Below are 25,057 nucleotides of genomic sequence, written 5' to 3'. Positions count from 1 at the left end.
TGAACTATGCGGGTAGAAGCAGTCTGTGGTGGAAACGTATACACCCAGGAACCGATGAAAACGCATGAAAACTGATGATAAACTGACAGGTCAGCCACCGCAGCCTCTGCGGAGGAGCGGCTGAGAGAAAGGAGGCGTCCGCAGCTCGTGGTCGTGCGGTAGCAATCTCGCTTCCCGCGCCTGGGTTCCCGTGTTCGATTCCCGGGGGGGTCAGGGATTTTCTCTGCCTCGTGATGACTGGGTGTTGTGTGATGTCCTTAGGTTAGTTAGGTTTAAGTAGTTCTAAGTTCTAGGGGACTGATAACCATAGATGTTAAGTCCCATAGTGCTCAGAGCCATTTGAACCATTTTTGAGAAAGGAGGCGTGTATTTTCGACGTCTTTTATCGCGTCGTATGAGCTCAGCCACTGCCTACGCTCTGGAAGATTAACGCGTTTTACCAAGAGATAAGGAAACGTAAGGCAGGTCCAGTGACTGTGCAAAACACCTCGCGGCAGATAAACTGCTGTTTGAAGTAAACACCGGGGGAAATTATTCGCTGGGCTTATCGTACACCATAATTCTCGTCGCCGCAACAAAAACAGAGTTTGCTTACTTTTGCTTTAAAGTTCGAGCTCATCAAACAGGCATCTCGTGCCACAAAGACGGACTACAAACAAGATGTTACGAAGGTCACACCCACGCCCGGCCAAAAATTTCTGTGATCCTTTAATCGACATTGAGTACTCAAATCTCACTGGAAGCTCGTCTTACAGCTAGATTAGCCAGAGAAGTAGAATATAAAACGGCACACACACAAGCAGATCACAACGATGAAGATGAGGTCCTCCGTGTGCTTGCTCTTGCTTCTGGCAGCCGGTGTCCTGGGTCGCCCGGGAAGACCTGGAGCACGAGGACCTCCCAACAAATTCCCCAAGGACTTCATCTTCGCAGCTGCTACAGCGTCCTACCAGGTGGAGGGCGCCTGGAATGAAGGCGGTAAGAATTCTTTGTCTCCGTCATCTGAAATATTCGGCATTACCAACGCTTAACCACCAACTTGATCTTTTTTCTTCAAAGACAGAAATAAAGTGAAAGACCATTCTCGTGTGCAACTTGTGAAGGCGGTCATACTTCTCACTAAAATTTTTTCAGTAAGTGAATATAGCGAAGTTGATAAACAGGGAACATACAACTATCCACCCTCTTCATCGAGAAATAAAACTAAATAAACAACCGGAGATAATTGATGGCAGAAAGGAGAAGGAAGATATACTGACAACTGATTCTGAAAGACTGGAAACGTATTTCTTTGAAAATATTTTCGAGTATGCGATGGATTCATGGCATCGTGTTACACGCAAACGATATAAAGTCTTCTGGAGTAACTTTATTGGCTGCCAATGCTGCAAGGTGCGGGAGGCATTCCGATGTTTTAATGACGTGGAATTGGGTTACTGGGTCCGGGCGACAAGATCGCCGTGTCATAAAGGCTACATCGAACTGCTGGACAACATAGTTAATCAGAATTCCTTGTCATGTTAACAATGATCGTAACATTGATAAATCGTGCGGTCTAAGGCGCCTTGCCACGGCTCGCGCGGCTACCCCTGTCGCAGGTTCGAGTCCTCCCTCGGGCATGGGTGTGTGTGGTGTCGTTAGTTTAAGTTAGACTGAGTAGTGTGTAGGCCTAAGGACCGATAACCTTAGCAGTTTGGTCCCATAGGAACTTACCACAAATTTCCAATTTTCTTTTTCATTACCAAATCCGTCATCTAAGGTGCCGATTTTCATATCCATCTGTCTAAATCTTTCGCTAATTGCTGTGAGGAAGTTTCAGGAGCAATCAAACCTCGGGGCTGCTACAGAAAACTTTAAGCTGTGTGAAAATCTTCAGTAGGACCTGAAATAACGTCAGAGTCGATAGTCACTTAACGTGCCAAACGCACACGAATTTTTGTGGTGTGGTTTCCTTACATACAAATTTTCCGCACTTCACAGGAATTATCGAGGCTCAAGGAGGTCACAAATGTTATCAGAACAATGGTACCTAAGATCTTTTCTGGTGAGCATACATTTCATCCAGCAATATTCCTCCAGCCGAGTTCATTTAGTAAACCAAATACTACTCTCATTCTAAAGATTTTATGACAGGTTTCGCTAACCCTCAGCATCCTGAGAAATATGTGCGAAGAATCCATGCAGAGTGTTCTTTAATGTAAGCTGGCGGATGGAGAACAAAAATAATTACTAGTACTTATTATTTTCCCTTTGCACCATCTTTTAATTGCTGACTAGTAGTGGCACAGGCTGCCGTCCGCTACGCACGATACAGTGGCTTGCGGACTATGCGTGTAGATGTAGATGAATTATCAAGGCTCACGGAGGTGACAAAAGTCATCAGAACAATGGTACGTAAGTTCTTTTCTGGAGAGCATATAGTTATCCACAAATACTCGTCTATCCGAGTTCATTTAGTAAATAAAATACTATTCTCATTCTAAGGTTTTATGTTAGGTTTTGCTAACCGCCAGTATCCTAAGATACATTCACGAGGAATCCATGCAGAGTGATATTTAATGGAAGTTTGTGGATGGAGGGCAAAAATAATTATCCGTACTTATTATTTTTCCTTTGTACCATCTTTTAACTGCTGATCAATCTGTGTTGCAGGCAAGGGTGAGGGCATTTTCGACCGGATGTTCCACACAATTCCCAACATAACCACTGATGGCAGCAATGGCGACGTGGCGTGTGACTCCTACCACAAGTACGAGATAGACATACAGCTCGCCAAGGATATGAACGTGAGTGTTGTTCGCAGTTGTGTTAATCTTACGACATAGTGGTGATGCTCTACAAAACTATTTTAATGCCTAGTGTGATTTTTGATTCATTATTTACTGATATACAAAACGACAGCGCAGCAGTTTCGGGATTCGTAGCAATCTGTCAACTGACGATATTTGTAGTGCGCAGCTTGAAATATCAACACTGATTTCAGTTTTCTAGATAAACTGAAAATTAAGAACATTATTCGCCTGATAGCTTTCGTTATGAGTTGACTGACTAATTACATCACTTGGCAATTGCTACGGCATGACCGACACCTGCTAAGGAACAACTGCCAATTGGTATGGTACAACCATAGACCATATGTTGTGTTGGCAGAAGAGCCAACACCGTGTTACTAGAGGAGACCGAAATGCACGCGTTTTAGCTCACGCAGGCTGGCGTGAGGAGGAAAGAACTATTCTGACGTGAGGTCTGGAACATGACAAGGAATTGGAATTCAGAGAGCGGACGTAATTAGTTTGATACTTAACTTTAATCCATTAATGATCGCCTCGTGATGACTGGGTGTTGTGTGATGTCCTTAGGTTAGTTAGGTTTAAGTAGTTCTAAGTTCTAGGGGACTGATGACCATAGGTGTTAACTCCCATAGTGCTCAGAGCCATTAATGATGAACGTCGCTCTTGACGGTACATGATTCACAATATTATCTGTTCAGAATAGTAATTGAATATGGCGCCTTGCTAGGTCGTAGCAAATGACGTAGCTGAAGGCTATGCTAAACTGTCGTCTCGGCAATTGAGAGCGTTGTAGACAGTGAATCATCGCTAGCAAAGTCGGCTGTACAACTGGGGCGAGTGCTAGCGAGTCTCTCTAGACTAGACCTGCCGTGTGGCGGCGCTCGATCTGCAATCACTGATAGTGGCGACACGCGGGTCCGACGTATACTAACGGACCGCGGCCGATTTAAAGGCTACCACCTAGCAAGTGTGGTGTCTGGCGGTGACACCACACCATAGATACCATATACCGCACATGACGTCATTTTACTGAAACCAACATCTAAGTCACGTGACTCGGGGCACGAAGCCAAGCATGTCATTAACCCTCTAACGGTAAGGTGAAGTTTCCTGACATGAACGGTAAGGTGGGGTTGGATCAGACCCCACCTTCCAAATATCGATTTTTCGGGGTAAAATAAAAAATAAATAATGGGAAAAAGTTTTATTATCAATTAAACACATATAATATTTGTTATAACACGTTTTTTTCATTTTTATAGTCAATAAGTAAGAATATAAAGTACTTTGAAAAAAATAGGAACTTGATTGCAAAAAATACCTTAATAGAAATATTCTCTATAAAATTATTGAAAACATAGTAAAAATCAATAGATTCAGTCATCAACTAGGAATTTGATTGCTTTAGAATTTCTAAAGATAGGAACTAAATGAGAAACATCTCTTACTACTTGTAGAAAATAATTATAGTGTCAGCAGTTTCGAAATATAAAGTTCTCAATAATAAATGTCTTTGTACACACAATGTAATAGGTGGTTTCTGAACAGTTTTCTGCATGGATATTGTCGCCATCCTCTGGCTCAGCCTCCTGTCGGAGAAACTCGTTGTATATCTCCTCAGGAGTTCTAAGGAGTTGATGCGCCATTTTAGTAAGATACTAGAAGAGAAAACAATACTTAGATGTAATATAAACATCAATATGGGGTTGAATCCTCCCCACAAAAGAAACTAATAAGTGTGACGTAAATAGTAAGATGGGGTCGGATCCAACCCGAGCGCGGGTAATGTAGGTTTCGGATAGAGGGGGTAGCTGCAGGTCACTCACCAGACTGGCGTGGCCGCCTCGGCGTTCTCGGGACGACTGGCTGGTAGGGTAGCTGCAACCACACCGCTCTCAGAAAGGGGAGTGGGGAGTTATAAACAAAACAGACTCGCTGGGGTCGGATCCAACCCCAACCTTACCGTTAGAGGGTTAAGCATTTATAGCGCACAATTTACGACATTTTTGTTACAGATCAAATGTTTTGCTTTCTATTGGATGCAGAAGTAATGACCTTCACATATGTTCAGAGTATACAGTTGTTTTAGTCTACAGATTAGGTAAAGTGACGAAAATCCCAGTATTGTAAGTGAATTACTTTAAAATACTTGCAGAGGTATTTCCATAAGTCGAAAGTTAATATTGATGTTGATCCTTGGATGTAAAACCTCTTGAATAACTAAGATTTTGAGATGACTTATCGTTAACATCTAGCTCACTACATTAGTATAATCAACGTTTTTTAATATATTACGCTTCTTACCTTGACATCGTTTCGGTATCTGTACTGTGTTAAGCAAAAGTCAGGAAACATACTTGCTTATTTTGGGTAAATACCTGACGTTAGGCACATAAACGAATTTCCTTTCTTACAGAAGCTTACTCAAGCATTTCCCACATATTCTTGTGGAATCGTTAAAAAACTAATGCTGCGTTCGAAATTGTTGTTTTGTCTTGCACTTCTATGGAAGCGAAGAACTACAGAATTCAAATGCAAAAAAAAGTATTTACTAAAGAATAGTGATTCTGTCGCTTGTTAGAAGAGCTTTCAATACATTTCAACTTGACTACATGTAAAAACGATAATCACAGCATTATTATCAGGAATTTCGTAGAAACTAGGCTAACTGCGCTACTGTATGTGTAAGAGTAGTACTACAGTTCGATGATTTGTGAAAATCAATTTTTGATTTCAGCTATACATGGGAGAAACTGTGACTGTCAGCTCCACTTCACACGGCGCGTAATGACAGGATTGGCTTTCTGCCCTGAGTCGCGTGACTTAGATGTTGATTTCAAGAGTTAACATGGCAGAGATAAGGACATGCGCGGGCTATGTTATTTATGGTCTATGGGCACAACCGGCAAATGCTGCGGAACGTCCAGCCAATAACAGTAGAAGGAAATTTAGAGGTTGGGACGCATTAACTGCAACGAAGCCTGAGCACGCACGCTCTATATGCATTCGACAGTTCATGCAGCTCAGTGTCTGACGAAGGTTGTTGTGGAACCGATAAGCGCGATATTCCATGTGGTACGGCAGCACGTCTTCAAGACATCATCTAAGTGGTTACGATCGTGGACGAGAAGTTGGAATGCTAGAAGCCGGTCAAAGTGTCAAAGGCCACTGAAGATGAAGATGCTATCCGAAAGCATGCTGTGGTTGCAGCCGGACCACCACACCACAAGAGGATCGATACGTTGCCCCAGTGGGGAAAATGAACAGATGTCTCCCTCTTAGGCAAATCGCTGCAGACCCGGCAGCCACTACCGGTACCCGCGTCTCTGTGAATGGAAGCTTTTTAAATGCAACCCACTTCAGTCATGCCATCGTCGAGGAAGAGGTCGTTGGTACAGGGAACATGTTGGTTGGGTCAGAAAAAGTGGTCCGGTGTGATGTTCTCCGAAGAATCCTGCTTTACTATGACAAATGATTCTGGCCACTGGTTAGTGTGGAGAGAGAGGGAAACAAGTAACACACCACAGAATGTTCATGAACGTCATAGGCACGGCCTAGGCGTTATGGTGTGGGCGTTATGGTGTGGGGAGGCAATATGCACAACGGCCGAACACCGCTGCATATCCTCGTGCGGGGTAGTCTTACAGGACAGCTGTAAAGCACGGGGATTGTTCCAGATCATGTCCGTCTGCTTAGTGATGTAGCAGGCAGGTCCCGACTTGCTCTTTGTCGGTGACAACGCCAGCCCACACAAAACCGTCGACGTGTCTGATGCACTGGAAAGTCAAGATATTGAACTTATGGATTGGCCTGCGCACTTTCCGGATCTAAACTCTATAGCGCATGCCTGGGATGCTCTGGAAGTTATGTTTCTCAACAGACACTACCTCCCCGAACCGGGAAAGAACCGAAAACCTCCTTGAGAAGCGAATGGCACAATATCCCCCAAGGACTCCTCACTAGTTCTGTAGCCATCATGAGTAACAGATGCAAATTGTGTATTATTGCCTTCCTTACTGACAGTCTGATATCGAACTTTATGTTGGCCGTGTGACCTGCGTCAAACATGAACATTATTTATGCCTGTTATCCTGCTTCCCCATGTCGTGAAGTCCGTACCATTTTTCGTTATGAATATGCCACTCCATCTCTTTCACGTAAGTACTGTGTATCATGTCGTCCATCATTGCCTCTGATTATTCCAGTCCACTTGTTCCTTAGAAATTGCCAAGCAGTATATCTGTCGTACTAAATGGAAAAACATATGACTAATTATGACGCCAGCATGATGTAACCATTAAACAAGGAAGAAAAAAAGGTCAGTTTCTGTATTATATAACGAGTAATACATGTAATACGTTTCGTCATCAAATTCTCTGACTACATTATCTTCCACTACGATTGCTTTGCTACGTATAATTTGATGAACGCAGCATTTCGCTCTAATACTGTTCCTAAGCTACAAGTCTGCCATTCTATGCCATACCCTTTTGTCCAGTAAGTACACTTAGGCTAGCAGAAGTGTCACAGAACCACAAGATGAGTAATCAGAGAGCAAGGGTTCAACAGCACCGAACGTACAGCTCATCTGACGGCAAAGAATACTCACCAGGGACAATGATACAAGTTTAAATAAATAATAGTTCCAGAATTTTAGGAAAGTGCAGTTTTTGTTGAAAATTTTGGGGTATTCTGCCAGGCGCAAATGGAGAACTTGGTTAATTAACTTGTTATTTAAATGAATAGTTTAGAAAATGAGTTGTTATAGAATAGCTGAACTAGACCTCACTTAATGGAGATGAAGGAATAAAAAGTTATGAAGGTTTTTCTACAAAAGGTTCGAAATTCTGAATCATAAAAGTATATACTTAACCGTTTAAAGATCCATTTACAGAAATTTATTCCATACTAACGTAACTCGCTTACATCATTTAATCATTAATCGTCGTTTGACTCTCAGAGGAATAGAGGCAACAGTACGTTTGTAAGTAATACTTGCCCGTGTGTTCGGCGGTCCTATAATGAAACTGGCCCGTCTGGCATATTATTTTCTTAACATTTCGGCTGTTTTGTGTCGATTGCGTTTATTTTATTTATTTATGTATTTAGATTTCCTGGCTAGTTTGTCGTTTTAGCCATCCCCACAGACATTCAAGCATTCCTTCTTAATTTCCCTATATAAACAGTGGAACCAGTATCTGAAATAGAGCTCTATACGACTCTAATTAACATTATTATCATCATTACGATAATAATAATATTATCAATAGCAGAAATAATAATAATAATAATGCTAATAATAATGAACACAATAAAGCGTCTAAAATGAGAGCTATATGAAAATAGGCGAAAATACATTTTTAATGTCGCAGAAGTTATATCAGCCAGCACTTTGGCTATAACAATCCCCATTGCAAAAATAGGAAGAGAATCAGGTGCTTTAATTGATGGCATCGTCACAGAAATAGCGACAAAGGAAGAGGAAAGCTGAAGCAGGAGGAATGGTGAAGGAAAGAAAACGAGAAATAATGAAAATTTCATAGGAAAAAGGAGGAGGAGGGGAATAATCAATGTGGGACATGGAATGTAAGATAAAATTGCACTGGTCTACAAAAAGAAGACTGCTTAGGTATGTCGAAAGCGAATCTATATTAGTAATAACAAAATGAAATAAAGTTACCATATCATCAATCTGAGGATTGGTTTGAACACTAAAACTCTTCACTAGACGTGATGGTATGCCGTTACCTTCCTCCGATCTTCGAAATTACTTACACAGCCAGACAATAGATGTAAAAACTTAAATTTCGTTTTGACTGCAGTATGGTTTTGAATCATAAGTAGGCTACTGTCCAGCTCCAAATGCCTCTCCAAACGGCATCCTCTGACGTAATTGGCAGAGGAAGACACGGCGGTCAGTCGAACTCCATTCGGACGTCTACGGACAGAACGAGAAATAGAAATAGAAAGGGAACGACTTAGAGCCTATTTTGCGAAAGTTGACAGATGTGAAAATTACCGAACTATCAGTTTAATAAGTCACGGCTGCGAAATGCTAACGCGAATTCTTTACAGACGAATGGAAAAACTAGCAGCAGCCGACCTCGAGGAAGATCAGTTTGGATTCCGTAGAAATATTGGAACACGTAAGGCAATACTGACCTTACGACTTATCTTAGAAGAAAGATTAAGGAAAGGCAAACCTACGTTTCTAGCATTTGTAGACTTAGAGAAAGCTTCTGACAATGTTGACTGGAATACTCTCTTTCAAATTCTGAAGGTGGCAGGGGTAAAATACAGGGAGCGAAAGGCTATTTACAATTTGTACAGAAACCAGATGGCAGTTATAAGAGTCGAAGGACATGAAAGGGAAGCTGTGGTGGGGAAGGGAATGAGACAGGGTTGTAGCCTCTCAATCTGTATATAGAGCAAGCAGTGAAGGAAACAAAAGAAAAATTCGTAGTAGGAATTAAAATCCATGGAGAAGAAATAAAAACTTTGAGGTTCGCCGATGACATTGTCAGAGACATCAAAGGGCTTGGAAGAGCAGTTGAACGGAATGGATAATGTCTTGAAAGTAGGATATAAGATGAACATCAACAAAAGCAAAATTAGGACAATGGAATGGGGTCGAATTAAATCGGGTGATGCTGCGGGAATTAGATTAGAAAATGAGACACTTAAAGTAGTAAAGGAGTTTTGCTATTTGGGGAGCAAAATAACTGATGATGGTCGAAGTAGATAGGATATAAATTGTAGACTGGCAATGGCAAGGAAAGCGTTTCTTAAGAAGAGAAATCTGTTTACATAAAGTATAGATTTAAGGATCAGGAAGTCGTTTCTGAAAGTATTTGTATGGAGTGTAGCCATGTATGGAAGTGAAACATGGACGATAACTAGTTTGGACAAGAAGAGAATAGAAGCTTTCGAAATGTGGTGCTACAGAAGAATGCTGAAGATTAGATGGGTAGATCACATAACTAATGAGGAGGTATTGAATAGGATTGGGGAGAAGAGAAGTTTGTGGCACAACTTGACTAGAAGAAGGGATCGGGTGGTAGGATATATTCTGAGGCATCAAGGGATCACCAATTTAGTATTGGAGGGCAGTGTGGAGGGTAAAAATCGTTGAGGGAGACAAAGAGATGAATACACTAAGCAGATTCAGTAAGATGTAGGTTGCAGTAGGTACTGGGAGATGAAGAAGCTTGCACAGGATAGAATAGTATGGAGAGCTGCATCAAACCAGTCTGAGGACTCAAGACCACAGCAACAGTAGGATACAAGCAGGTGTTTGGGTTCTGCAAAAGTAAGCCTACCGCTAAAGTTCGATAATGATGTGTAGGGACAACGGCAAACGTAAACCGACTCTGAGAGTATTATTTTTGTGCCGCAGGTGGACGCATACCGCTTTTCCATATCGTGGCCCAGAGTCCTCCCCACTGGAGACGTCAACAACATCAACCAGGAGGGAATCGATTACTACAACAAGGTCATCAACGGCTTGATCGCCAACGGCATCACTCCAGTGGTAAGAGCAACCTCAGTGATCCCGTTTCTGTACCTTGACATTAGATCAAAATCAAAAGTGACGTCACACGATGCTGTATATATATTTTTTTGCAGGTAACGATGTTCCACTGGGACCTGCCACAGACACTGCAGGACATCGGGGGGTGGCCCAACCCTAGGCTGGCAGACTACTTTGTTGAGTACGCCAGAGTGCTCTACGACAACTATGGCGACAGGGTAAGCGACGAAAGAGTGTTCTGGTGTTACAAAACCGACGTACAACTATACATGTATCTTCTTATTCAATATTACGTTGGAATTAACAACTGCAATATAGGGAAAAAGGCATTTCCATCAACAGTTAGTCGCTCCAGACTAAAAATATGTAGCTTAACAGAAACGACGCCGTCTTGACATAGAGAAACTAGTAGCAAAAAAAAAAGCTACGAGAGTTCTATTCTGATAAAATAGGTGTACTGAAACTTGCAACCGCGATAGTAGGTGAGAACACTGTCTTATCATGAGTTAACGAATAAATGTACCTCTGACTGCAAAAATGATCTTCAGGTTCGTTTATCGTGTCGTGATCGATTTCAGAGCTAGCTGCAATGCTCCCAGATGAAGCTGTTCACATCAACAAAATTTTAATGCAGTACAACATTGGGCCACTGTTTTTACTTCTGACTGTCCCTAGAAAACAATTCATGTGTTCGGGGAACAGTCACTGTTGCTTCTTCATTTAATGCTTCTAGCGTTTTCCTTATACCACCCGGAATTAAGATCACAGTGACGAGGTAACTTCATCAGACCTAAACTAACTCGAAAAGCAACGCTAAATATTATATATACACCACTAGGTGCACGCTACAGACAGGTGCCCACAGTGATGCTATCGGCTGGAATGTCACATAGCACAACGCTGCTTATTACTGTATACTGGCCCGCCACCCGACCTCTCACGTGCACACTACTGAAATAATATGGTGCCTGGCTTTCTGGTTTCGTCGTCTAGTCGTATCTGATCTTCGTCCCATCTGCAGATGGCATCATCTCATAGTTTACTCACTAGCGTGTCTTTTGTGGCGTTACTCAACCACTTGTTGCTTGTAGGTATCAGACATTTATTGGTCTACCACACAATTAGCATCAGGTGAGATCCAATGAATTATAATAAACAAACATAGAATGTGATCTATAATCATGTTTAATGAACGAACCACATGTTGTGTGAGCAGGTGAAGTGGTGGCAAACATTCAACGAGCCGGCCAGTTTTGTCATGGGCTACTCTGGAGGCTTCACGATCGCCCCGGGCATCAACTCGTCAGGTGTGGGAGACTACATGGCGGCCTACACCCTGCTCATGGCACACGCCGGCGCCTACCGCCTCTACGACGAGAAGTACCGAGAGACCCAGAAAGGTAAAAGGTGGCTCTGTTGACGAGGAGAGAGGCAAATGTGAGCATGTGTATTCGAACTTGATTATCCGTATTAAGGGAACCGATAAATGAAGTCCTGAATCATTTTGAGGAGTTTATTAGAACCTTTCTCATTTCACGCAAGCCATATAGCGACGGACCTCGACAGGTGAGGCCTATAAGTTTTTTTTCGGGTAGATCTCCCATTTACGTACGCACCTCATTGTACAACGCATACTGGAGAGTATATTTGCCAGTCCCTATTCTACTCCATTTACAAATGTGGCGAGTGGAAAATGACTTTCTGTGTGCACCCACATCTTCCTCTCACGATCGCTGTGCAAGACAAAATAGCATTATTGCACAATCAACTTCGATAACCAGTGTTACAGAATATAGTACTGTTAAAGAGGAATAGTAAGCTTATCTCCCAGTAAACAATTGAATCTCATGCCAATACTCCATTCCAATTTTTAAATTTTTTTGCATTCCCTCTTTCTTTTTAAAGGAAACCCAACAGTGCTTTCCTGAACTTCATCCTCTGCAGAACATAATCTAATAATCGCTGGTGTTAGGAGACAATCTAGCTCAAGCTATAAGACAAAATCCACCGAGTTTAGATGTTAACACGATGCTGAAAGCAACTAACGTTCGAATTGCAGATCACGTAAAGGGTCGTGTAGGTCTGTTAAAAGTGTAATTTGTAATCTTAGATATTCGTTCTAATTCTGTAAATTCTGCCTAACTCAGTATTTGTAGAATAAAGACGCCAATTTTAACATTAATTACTGTTGATTAGTTCGAATTTTGTACATTTTGTACAACGTTTGAGTTCAGTTACTTATGTTATTAGGTTCATTCCAAATTTTGGCGATATGCATCTGAGTAAATTAGCTTACCACGCCTATTTTCATTCTCTGCTTTCGTATGGCATCATATTCTGAGCTAACTCATCATCGAGTAAAAGAGTGTTCATTGCACAAAAGCGTGTATCAGAATAATTGCTGGAGCTCATCCAAGATCATCCTGCAGACACTTATTTAAAGAGCTAGAAATCTTCACTGTAGCCTCACAATATATATATTCATTTATGAAATCTGTTATTAACAATCCGAACGAATTCAAAAGTAATAGCAGTGTACATGGCTACAACACTAGGAGAAAGGATGATCTTCACTACTCAAGGTTAAATCTAGCCTTGGCTCAGAAGGGGGTAAATTATGCTGCCACAAAAGTCTTTGGTCACTTATCTAATAGCATCAAAAGTCTGACAGATAGACATATAGTATTTAAAAGGAAATTAAAAGAATTTCTTAATGGCAACTCCTTCTACGCATTAGATGAGTTTTTGGATATAGTAAGTGGGTAATTTCCCAACCTCCACAAAAAAAAATATTGAGTGTCATGTAATATTTTGTCTAATGTAATATTTGTATAGACACCTTTTATTAACCTGACACATTCCACATCATTACGAAGTGTCGTATTCATGATCTATGGGACAAGTACTAATCTAATCTAATCTAATCTTCTGTTTATACATTCGTTCTGATGTCATTGAAGTGTGGCGTGCTAATAATCATAGACATTAACATTAATAACCGAAATGTGGCGGTAGTAAAGAAATAGTAGAAAAGAAAAAGGTAAAAGAAAAATACGTAGTTAGAAGGGGCTGGGAATTATTACCTTTTCCATGATTAAAATTAGTATTCCTGAAGATTAGTTGCTCTGATTTAATAGTAGATTACCATAATAAGGAACAGAAAAAAATTACCTCCATAAGCGTAATTTACAATTACCTATTACATAATCACATTGGCATTATCCCATTAGATTTTCCAAACACAACGACTCGTAATTATTTCCCTTAAAAACTTAGGGATTTTCCTTTCACATGACACACCATCTCAGTACAAAATCCTGTTCTCAGCGCCACACTGTTCAACTAGGTAACAATTCAATAAGATATACTTGAGTATACCTGATGACTGAATATGCAAGTTCTGTACGAAAAATCGAGTTAACTAATAAGCTAGACACAGCACAGAGATTTCACATGACATTTGATTCGCCCCAACGGAATTCACAAATTGTTTATCCCCAAAATTCGTGTAACTGAGAATCGATGTGACACTATGGGTCTGATGATGATGATAACTAGTGATTTAGGCCGTTAAAAGGTCATCAGCTCCCAACTTTAGGCCTCAACACCACATACTACTGTTTAATTTTGCCCATGGTAAATAACTTCAGCGAACTTTGACTTGAAAATGCTCTTCACATTTTCGAGAATTTTCTGAATAACTTTCAAATCATCTACGACTCCTTCTGAAGAAGTTAGGATTATGATATCCATTTACATTAGTTATGTATATTTCATTCATAACAGTTTCCTATCTTTCGAAACTGTCATGCATGGTACCAATTCTTTCTGTTTACATCGTTCTACTTAAACTTTATCCAACTGTTAGTGTCTAGTGTATTATTTCTCTTAGCTATCGTACAGAATGTACCAGTATGACTGGCATGTACCTCTCTTTTCGCAGGAAAGGTCGGTATCACAATTAACAACATGTGGTACGAACCTGCCACCGATTCTGCAGCAGACATTGAGGCAGCAGAACGCAAGATGCAGTTCTACGTAAGTACCAGGAATTCTTATAAACTTTCTTCCCAACAGCACTCCAGCGCTGTATTACAATAAGGATGTTTACTTTGCTTCAGACGGAGGAAGAAGGCTCTTACTAACACGATACTTTAATATCAACTCATCCCAGGTTAATACAACTTAAATCTGTAGAACCGTTGCTTAAGCCTTTCTTTCATTACGAGACAATGCGCTAAGGACTGTTCTTGTGTCTTATATCTCTAATAATAACAAGACAAAATTTTATCATCAGGATTAGTCAACATATACTATTAAAGATGGAATGTAACACACTGAATGACTTTATTAGCGTTGTTTACAGTCTTTATATGCATGAATTAACATGCATAACAAAGCTACACTCTTACGGTGTACCGTGCCACGAAGGAGATAGGTAGATGTCAGTTGCAAGTACAGACACACAAATAATTACAATTTCAGACAAATTGGATGATTTATTCAAGACCAAGAGCTTCACAAATTGAAAATGTAATCATTTGTTTTTCTGTACACATACATCACATTTACCGATTTCCATTCCATTTAGATAATACCTTCCTGTACGTCGTTTCTTTCCTAGAGTGTAAATATGTCTTTTGATCACTTATGTGAGCCATTGTATCAGTATAATACAGATAGGTTCTACAAATACATAGAACATTTTGCGATTTTTTGCCTCCATTTAAAAAATGACATCGATCTTTTCAGAACATAATTGGTTATTTCCGACACAATACAAGGGTTTCGTGTAACGTAATTCAGCTACTTACCGATATTGCGCCTTCTCACTATTTCATATAACCGGAATATTAGTGATTTCAGGTTCGTAAAATAGCTAACCTCTGCTGGGATGATCTGAACATTGAACAAAAAGAATAGGAATATTGCGGTTTTATCACCCCGTCGACGAGAGGTAATTTATGACAAAGCACAAGCTCGGGAAGGGAATGTATTGGGTACGAAATCTGAAGCGTCGTCTTCACTGGATCCAGTCCTCTATTTGCCTCAGTCAGTTTTGTTAAAAAGGAAAAAACATCAATGTGGATGAAAAATATAGTTTGTGTGTATAAAATGTAGCACCTAAATGGAAATTTGAACTACAGTACTGCCGAACGCAAATAAAGTTTCTCAACTATTGCACCACTACCATCACAACAGTGTTTCTCAATGTAATTTACAGTTTTAGAAATTTATAAAGACAAGTGCTTTTATGAATTAAGCGAATGTTTGCTACAGAGGCTACAAACCGGAAGTAGATATGGTTAAAATAACAACAAAGCACAATTCACATGGTGTCACAATGTTGTGCATTAAATATGGCGCAAATGTTGCCAACAACGAATGTAGACCTCAGCTATGCTATAAATCAGTCTGTTACCACAACCTTCATTTATTATCTGTGCCATAAACTTCACAGTGGTTCGCAGAGTATAGATGTAGATTTAGATTTTTGGACATCTGTTAGCTTCGCCTACTAACAAATAAATTGTCTCTTTCAAGCCTGACCTAAGTATCTAGCTACCCTTCAGATCAGCGTTCACCAAAACGATATACTCCTCTGTACGTCAGATCCAGACAGCACTTTAGAGAAGTCACACACAATATGAAACATCTATGTCACAAGGTGTCTGAAGATCAGGGGCGAAATAAAAGTCTGTACAGTTACGGAGGACTGAAACAGCATACCACCTCTAACAGGATCTATGCTTAGTGGGACACCATGGTATTCAAAACAATCTTCAGATTAATGACTATCTTACGTTTTACTTACTACAGTGAATGTCCCACTCGGAACCTATTCCATAGCCAGAGTTTGTCTGCAACTCGATCACTGAGAATTCTGGAAGAGTCCAGCAGCACAGAAACTGTCGCAAGTAATTCCAATTGGTAAGTTCAGCTGGCGAGCAGCTTGCTAGAAGGGATCTAATATAAGTGACCAGAGATCTTCTGCTGTTGCCTTAATTTGGAGCATGTCACAATTGGACACGCTGATGTTGTCAAGCATAGCCCATGGTGTGGCAGACATGTGTCACTGCCAGGACACTCTGTCCTTCGGTAGGTTAATACTCACAAGCGCTTGAGAAATTTCCTAGGCTCCAAATCTATAGCGCTACTTGGCACTTAATTATCCTCAGTACTTCTTCCAAGAATGAAAAGAAATACCATATATTTTGCCAAAATTATTTTTCACACTATATATAGATGCAACCATTTAATTATGCAGATTTAAGACGGTATATGTGGAGGAAATACTAGCGTAACATACCGCACTTTGAAAACTGCCTTCAGCTAATGAATTTATGTTCCAGTCTGGCCTGTACAATCACCCGATTTTCACGGCCGAGGGAGACTGGCCTGAGGTGGTGAAGCAGAGGATTGCGGCAAACAGTAAGGCTGCGGGCTACCCCAGGTCTCGACTCGTGGAGCTCACACCACAGGAGGTGGAATACATCAGGGGTGAGTAAACAATACCCATCACAGCATCTACTGTTAGCCTGGCCTGATGGGCTTGTACCATCTTGAATACCATCCATTATACTGAACTATTCGTAAGAGGTTCAAGGGTTCCAGATGACCACTACTTGAAAGCTTCCATAGACATATATAAAAGTTGGTTTTCAGTGATGAAGCCGCATTTCATGTATCTGGAAAGGTGAATTTTCGAAATATACATTTATTTGGCACAGAAAATCCATAAAAAATTGTAGAACACTTTCATGATTCACTTAAAGTTAACTTCTTTCGTGCCATGTCCTCTTTAAAAGTTTTAAGGACCATTTTTCTTTACAGAGAAGATTGTGACAGGTTTTGTGTACCCGATCATGCTGCGGCTGTGGCTTATTCCGCACGATTACAGCAAGACAGTGGAGATTTCATTTCGCAACATAATGGTGTTCCGCTATACTTTTTCAGACGTTCGTGGTTATCTCAGCATCCAGCTACTTCAGCGTTGGTTTGGACGTAATCCCCATCACAATGCTCCTCTTCTTTAGTGGTCCCTATAACCACCTGCCTTATGTATACGTCATTTCTTATTGTGGGGTTATGTAAAAGATAGTCTCTGCCTCTACCATCACTAAATCTGAATAAGTGACAAGGAAGGATCCTTAGTGCAGTCACTGATATTGACCATGACATGTTGAGAAGCATATGGTAAGAATGAGATTTTCACTCTGCAGCGGAGTGTGCGATATATGAAACTTCCTGGCAGATTAAAACTGTGTGCCCGACCGAGACTCGAACTCGGGACCTTTGCCTTTCGCGGACAAGTGCTCTACCAACTGATCTACCGAAGCACGACTCACGTCCGGTACTCACAGCTTTTACTTCTGCCAGTACCTCGTCTACTACCTTCCAAACTTTACAGAAGCTCTCCTGCGAACCTTGCAGAACTAGCACTCCTGAAAGAAAGGATATTGCGGAGACATGGCTTAGCCACAGCCTGGGGGATGTTTCCAGAATTAGATTTTCATTCTGCAGCGGAGTGTGCGCTGATATGAAACTTCCTGGTAGATTAAAACTGTGTGCCCGACCGCGACTCGAACTCGGGACCTTTGCCTTTCGCGGGCAAGTGCTCTACCAACTGAGCTACCGAAGCACGACTCACGTCCGGTACTCACAGCTTTTACTTCTGCCAGTACCTCGTCTCCTACCTTCCAAACTTTACAGAAGCTCTCCTGCGAACCTTGCAGAACTAGCACTCCTGAAAGAAAGGATATTGCGGAGACATGGCTTAGCCACAGCCTGGGGGATGTTTCCAGAATGAGATTTTCACTCTGCAGCGGAGTTTGCGCTATATGAAACTTCCTGGCAGATTAAAACTGTGTGCCCGACCGCGACTCGAACTCGGGACCTTTGCCTTTCGCGGGCAAGTGCTCTACCAACTGAGCTACCGAAGCACGACTCACGTCCGGTACTCACAGCTTTTACTTCTGCCAGTACCTCGTCTCCCACCTTCCAAACTTTACGGTAGCTCTCCTGCGAACCTTGCAGAACTAGCACTCAAAGGTCCCGAGTTCGAGTCTCGGTCGGGCACACAGTTTTAATCTGCCAGGAAGTTTCATATCAGCGCACACTCCGCTGCAGAATGAAAATCTCATTCTGGAAACATCTCCCAGGCTGTGGCTAAGCCATGTCTCCGCAATATCCTTTCTTTCAGGAGTGCTAGTTCTGCAAGGTTCGCAGGAGAGCTTCTGTAAAGTTTGGAAGGTAGGAGACGAGGTACTGGCAGAAGTAAAAGCTGTGAGTACCGGACGGTAGTCGTGCTTCGGTAGCTCAGTTGGTAGAGCACTTGCCCGCGAAAGGCAAAGGTCCCGAGTTCGAGTCTCGGTCGGGCACACAGTTTTAATCTGCCAGGAAGTTTCATATGGTAAGAGTTTGCCTAAAGTATTGATGTTTGCCACATAGCAAGTAATGTTTATACTGAGCACTTGTAACGTAAATTCAAAACTTGGAGACATGCTCTAGCCACTGATTTGTGTCTGTTTTCTGGGTGCCTTGCAGTTTCCGTGCAGTCTTCTTGTGAAACCCCAGAGATACTTATGATTAATGATGTTCGAACGCCACGCACAAATCACTTTCCCACAAGTAGGAGACGTAGGGACCGAGCTACTTACACTCAAGGAATACTTCATCGTTTTTATTCCTTGTTCTTTTCCATCAAACACGAAAGTCTCTCATAATGGAACAGTACATTGTCTCGAAAAGAGAAGTTAGGGAGCAGTCTTACCCAAACCAAAATTTCTATCTTGATGTTGCTCTCGTGCATTTCGGAAATATTGTAAAATTTTTCTGCAATTTGGTTAGAGTATTCCACTGTTTCAGGTTATTTTACCGGGCCAGATTTTTCTCAAATATAAATGTTGTGAATGAGGAATTGCGTATACTAGCTTACCATCATGACCATCATGTTATGCTTGCCAAAATATCAAACTGGGAATTAGGCCACAATACAGAGAAAAGTATAGTTTTGGACGACATGAAGCGATAGTAATATCTTTAGCTTCGCTGTTAATGAGTCACTACTGGATTCAGTTATGTCATACAAATATCAGAAAATGAAAACTTAGAGAGGCATGAAGTGACTAATCATGTAGGTACACTTTGTGTAACTTGAGGTGCATGCTTTGATTCATTGATATTGCTGATCTTCTTTGACCTATCACTTTCAGAATGCCTTAACATCAAGTACATACAAAGAAGCGTGGAGTGAACAGTCACAGCTTAATTTTACGTTTGTGTGAATAAAACACAAACGATGAAAAATATCAGCTTACAGAGTCTCACAGCAAAATGGCTAATTTCTCGTGGAGTTACCAGAGCACAATCAAGAAACAGGCATCAAGCTTTGAAATAACATTCTTGTAGATTCGATGCGTATAAAAACCAGACATACACTGAAGCGCCAAAGAAACTAGTGGAAGCATGCGTGTTCAAATAAAGAGAGACGTAAACAGGTACAATACGGGGCTGCGGTTGGCAACTCCTGTATAAGACAACATGTGTCTGGCGCAGTTAGATCGATTACTGCTGCTACAATGGCAGGTTATCAAGATGTGTGTTTGAACGTGATGTTACACTCGGCGCACGAGCGATGGGCACAGCATCTCCGAGGTAGCGATGAAGTGGGGATTTTCCCGCACGACCATTTCATGAATGTACCTTGAATATCAGGAATCCGGGAAATATCAAATCTCCGACATCACTGGGGCCGGGAAAAGATCCTGCAAGAACGCGACCAACGACGACTGAACAGAATCGTTCAGAGTCATAGAAATGCAACCCTGCCGCAAACTGATGCAGATTTCAGTTGTGGGCCATCAACGAAACATCATCGACACGGGCTATCGGAGCCGAAGGCCCACTCGCGTACCCTTGATGACGGCACGACACAAAACTTTACGCCTCGCCTGAGCCCGTCAACACTGACTCTGGGCTGTTGAAGACTGGAAACATGTTGCCTGGTCGGACTAGTCTCGTTTCAAATTGTATCGAGCGGGTGGGCGTGTACGGGCATGGAGCCAAACTCTTGAACCCATGGATCCTGCACGTCAGCAGGGGACTTTTCAAGCTGGTAGAGGCTCTGTAATGGTGTGGGGCTTATGCAGTTGGAATGATATGGGGCCCCTGATATGTCTGACAGGCGACACGTACGTAGGCACACTGTCTGATCACCTGCAACCATTCATGTCCATTGCGCATTCCGATGGACTTGGGCAATTTCAGCAGGACAATGAGACACCCCACACGTCATAAAATTGCTACAGAGTGGCTCCAGGAACACTCTTCTGAGTTTAAACACTTCCGCTGACCACAGAACTCACATTATTGAGTATATGCCTTGCAACGTGTTGTTCAGAAGAGATCTCCACTCCCTCATCCTCTTACGGATTTATGGACAGGCCTGCAGGATTCATGGTGTCATTTCCCTCCAGCTCTAATTCAGACATTAGTCCAGACCATGGCACGTCGTGCTGTGGCACTTCTGCATGTTCGCAGGAGCCATACACGATATTAAGCAGGTATATCAGTTTGTTTGACTCTTCAGTGTATAAGACGTGGAAGAATAGTGTGCAAGCAATCACTCTCCCAAAGGTCTATCCGAGCGTGAAACGAAAAGAAACTTTTGTTTATTGCAGCAAAGAAAGTGCCGTTCCTGTGCGCTGTACAGCTATTATCACAGTGTAGACGCTCATTACATGTTCTCTAGGAGTACCAGTCCAATACTACGGATTATCTTCATGAACTGATAGCTAGTTTGTCATATTTGTAGTAGTTATGCGTCGCTTTTAACGTCTTACCCTACAAGACACAAATGCGTACCTTTATCCGGTATAACAACTAGACATAAACGACTCCATTTCAAAGATATACATATCACCATGTATATGTCAATATTCCAGAATTACACCATTCTACCACTCTGATTCCATTTCGATATCATAGAATATCCTTTTGTTTTGTTTTCATTATTTCGCAATTTTGCTATGAAGCTGTTTTCAAATGTTTATAAACCTACAGCCCATAGAAATGGATTTTTAAATCAGACAATGGTAAAAACGAAGATGTACAAATACACTGAGCTACATATGGTGACATTTGAAATTAGCTTCGCAATAGAAACTGCACAGGAATGAAAATAAGGTAAAAAGATATTTTAATCGATTTAATGTGCACCCAGTGTAGTGAACTTACCTTTCAGACGTTTTTGGTGCCAGCGAATCTTGACACAACTCAGTATTTTGCGTTTTCTATCGTTGAGAGAAAAATCTGTTAGCTTGTGCAACTTATAAAGTATTGACTGCGGTCTGTTTGTTGCACAGGTAAACAAAGAAACTTCTGTATTTGTACAAATGTTGTATCAGGTATTAAGTACGGACCGCACTGTTCCAGGCACGTCTGACTTCTACGGACTGAACCACTACACGGCCTACCCAGTCTCAGACGGCTCCAGCGGCTACGACCCCTCCATGGACTACGACGCGGGCGTCGTTCTCGGGGAATACACGGACGCACCGCAGGCGGCATCCAGCTGGCTCAGGGTTCGTGGCATCGCTGTTCAGAGAGTCACTCATATCTATCTGTCTTGGACACTGTCTCTCTGCTCTGTGATACATTTGCTGAAACTGAACTAGAGACTTGGAGGAGACTATACTCGAAGTCCTCGGCTATTTTTTGCATACAGAGTTTTCAAAACTAGACTGACAAACTTTGGAGGCAAGTTCCTTACACCAATGCGAGAGACAAGTTCATATGAACATATGTCCGAAAATCTTTGCTTTCGAGTTGACGTTGAGTGACTTCCCAGGTATAACCTAACACCCTCACGTAGCTATGCATCCATTTGACTCGTTGCATTCTAGATAGCGTTGCCTTGCCGGCGATACTTGTTTGCATTCGTTATTTGCCTGTCTCCAACGCGTCCATTGTGTATAATTACGACAGGTAGCGCTTTGTCTAAGAGGGCTCCGTTCACACATGGCAGATTATTCATTTCGTGACCAGGCACACATGATTTTTATGCACAGCCACACGAACTGTAATGGAACGAGGCTGCAAGGCTCTATCAGACGGCGTTTCCCGACCGAAGACAACCGATTCATCCAGTTTTTGGAGCTATGTATCACCGCGTTGCCGTGATCGGATCCGTAGCACCACAAACTATTGATCGTAAAAGACCACGTGTTGCTCGTACGCCTGACAAGGAAAAGCACGTCCTACGGTCTATCAAAGAAGAGCCAGCCATCAGCGCAAGATATGTGGCCCTGGAATGTGGTACATCTCCAACTTCAACAAGGGGGATACTTCACGAGCAAGTCATGTATCTTTACGATTTTCAAGGTGTGCAGCCCTTACGCCTACTGATCACCCACAGGGGAAACTTCTCCCAATGGTTTATGGCACGAACTGCCCACCCGTTGTTTGTCTCCGAATTCTTTACTTGTCTCTTAAGTTCTGTTTACAGAAGAAGCAACGTATCGAAGAGGTGAAATAACAAATTTCCACAACCAACACACATAGGTCAATAGCTGTCCTCATGCTACATAATAGGCTAGACATCAACACAGGTGTAATATGTGGGCTGGAATACGTTCTCCCAGCATGTCATACAGGTGCTGTCTACAGGGACGTTATTCATTTATTATGAGTTTGTGTGTTAATGAGCTCCAATCACCTAAATTGTTAACTTTCATTAATAACTCGAAAACGAAGGATTTTTGGAAATATGTTTACGTGGACATTTTTTCTTTTATTGGTGTAAAGAACCTAGCTGCAAAGTTTGCAAAAGTATTTTGAAACTCCCTGTATAGTCCAGTTTCTGTACTTCGTACTGTTTGTATGTCCTACTGCTGCCTCTAGTACCATGGAAGCTACTCCTTGACATCTTAGCACATTTGCTATCCTTCTGTCCTTTCTTCTACTCAGTGTTCTCCACATATTCCATTACTCGCGTGTATCCCACAGCTCATGATTCACTTCCGTACTACGTCGTACTCCACATATAGATAACCAAAAATTTCTTCCCCAACCTGAGGCTTATATTGCATACCAGTGGACTCCTCTTAGCGGAGAATTCCCTCTTTTCCTGTGATAGCTGACTTCTTGCCTCGTCCGACATCCGTTATGTGTCTTACAAGATAGCACAATGTCTTCCCCTCCTCTACCAAATGGCCACATTTTTTATGTTAAGGGTATCGCAAGTCACATTTCTGCTGCCTGCAGTATTGTATAGCAGTTTCACATACTAGGCGATAAAAGACGAAGGGAACCACCTATACATTTCTACGTTGTCCTTCGTGCCAGCACACTCGGTAAGCTGTCTAATTGCTGCATTATTCTTGCAGAGCACTCCTTGGGCCTTCCGCAAGCTGTTCAACTGGCTCGCCCAGCGGTACCCTGGCTATCCGATCTTTGTCATGGAGAACGGCTGGTCGGACACTGGAGAACTCGACGACCAGGGCCGAATAGACTACTACAAGGTGAGTATTCTGTCCAGCTCATCTGACGCAATGGACATTGTCAGAAATTTCTCCTGTGTCTCTTGAGTAAGATGCCATTTGGAGAAATAGAAGAGCCAAACTCAGATCAAAGGTTTGGAAAATAGATGAAAAACATTGCTGTTGCGTAGCACGTACGGAAACACTGTGGACGCGTCAAGCTCACAAATGTTAGTCAGGAGAAATAAAAAACAACCACACACACAAAATTGTTGTGTAATCAGTGAACACTTGAAGCTGAGTTCTCTATAAGTCAGATACACTAAGACATTGAAAACGTTGTACGACACCATTTCATCACTGTTAATATGACGGACACACAGTGTTGCATTTGTTCTACCTGTAAACGCGGTTCCGTCATATTTACCACTAATTACATTTCGTAGCTTCTATTTATGAAAATAAAGTTTTCTTTCTCTGCTAACAGGACTACTTGGCTGCTATGCTGGAGGCTATTAACGAGGACGGTGTCGACATCATCGGTTACACAGCCTGGAGTCTCCTGGATAACTTTGAGTGGGGCACAGGATTCACGTAAGTAACTCTAGACAAATGTTTTGTTGCCCACAAACGTTCTGGTCAGTACTTCATAGTATGAAGGTCTCACAGTATCTAACTTGGATGGCATAGAACATTTATACAGCCAGTAGTAGATATGCTGTCCAAATATCTTGTGTACGACTCTTACATGCACTACTGCTAACTTGATAACTAAAAAGATACTGCAATCACAGCCATAGAAATGTCTTCAGTTCATAAGCAGCTTGCTTAAACTCTGTACCTTATTTACATTGTACTTTACTTACAGATTGGTTAAATATTATACTTTACTATTTTTCAGCACCAGATTTGGACTTCACTATGTAGATTTCAACGATCCAGACCGCAAAAGGACGCCCAAGGCATCTAGCAGGTTTCTTGGACAGATCTTCAAAACGAAAACCCTTCCAGCTTAGTACCTTAAGTAAAATTTGAAAATGGTTGAACTGTGGAAACAATAAAAATTCTGAGTTAATGAAGTGCATCATATTTTTTCTTCTCCATTGTACCCGCATTCCATACTCAACTGAAGTTTGTCTTCATTAGGGGCGTTAAATCTTGTAATATCCCATCATGTAGAATTGTCTCTTTGCAATAAAGTTGGAAAATGTGTACCAATTCTGGCTCAGAAAGTTCTGACTTAGATCCCCATC

At 41.7% G+C, this 25,057-nt stretch overlaps 1 protein-coding gene across 1 annotated transcript; it reads left to right on the top strand.

Moving 5' to 3' along the window:
- Window positions 1-812: 812 nt before the first annotated feature.
- Window positions 813-24,820, top strand: LOC124805621 (myrosinase 1-like). The gene is made up of 11 exons (XM_047266187.1): window positions 813-978; window positions 2,653-2,786; window positions 10,189-10,323; window positions 10,419-10,541; window positions 11,540-11,723; window positions 14,267-14,361; window positions 16,677-16,824; window positions 21,760-21,908; window positions 23,712-23,846; window positions 24,292-24,398; window positions 24,706-24,820. The coding sequence occupies exons 1-11, from the start codon at window positions 813-815 to the stop codon at window positions 24,818-24,820; spliced, it is 1,491 nt and encodes a 496-aa protein (XP_047122143.1).
- Window positions 24,821-25,057: the final 237 nt, after the last annotated feature.

This window comes from Schistocerca piceifrons, chromosome 7 (genome assembly GCF_021461385.2).
Source record: "Schistocerca piceifrons isolate TAMUIC-IGC-003096 chromosome 7, iqSchPice1.1, whole genome shotgun sequence".
NCBI lineage: Eukaryota > Metazoa > Arthropoda > Insecta > Orthoptera > Acrididae > Schistocerca > Schistocerca piceifrons.
Note: the sequence above shows the minus strand (reverse complement) of the source record. Positions and strands in the feature narration are given on the sequence as shown.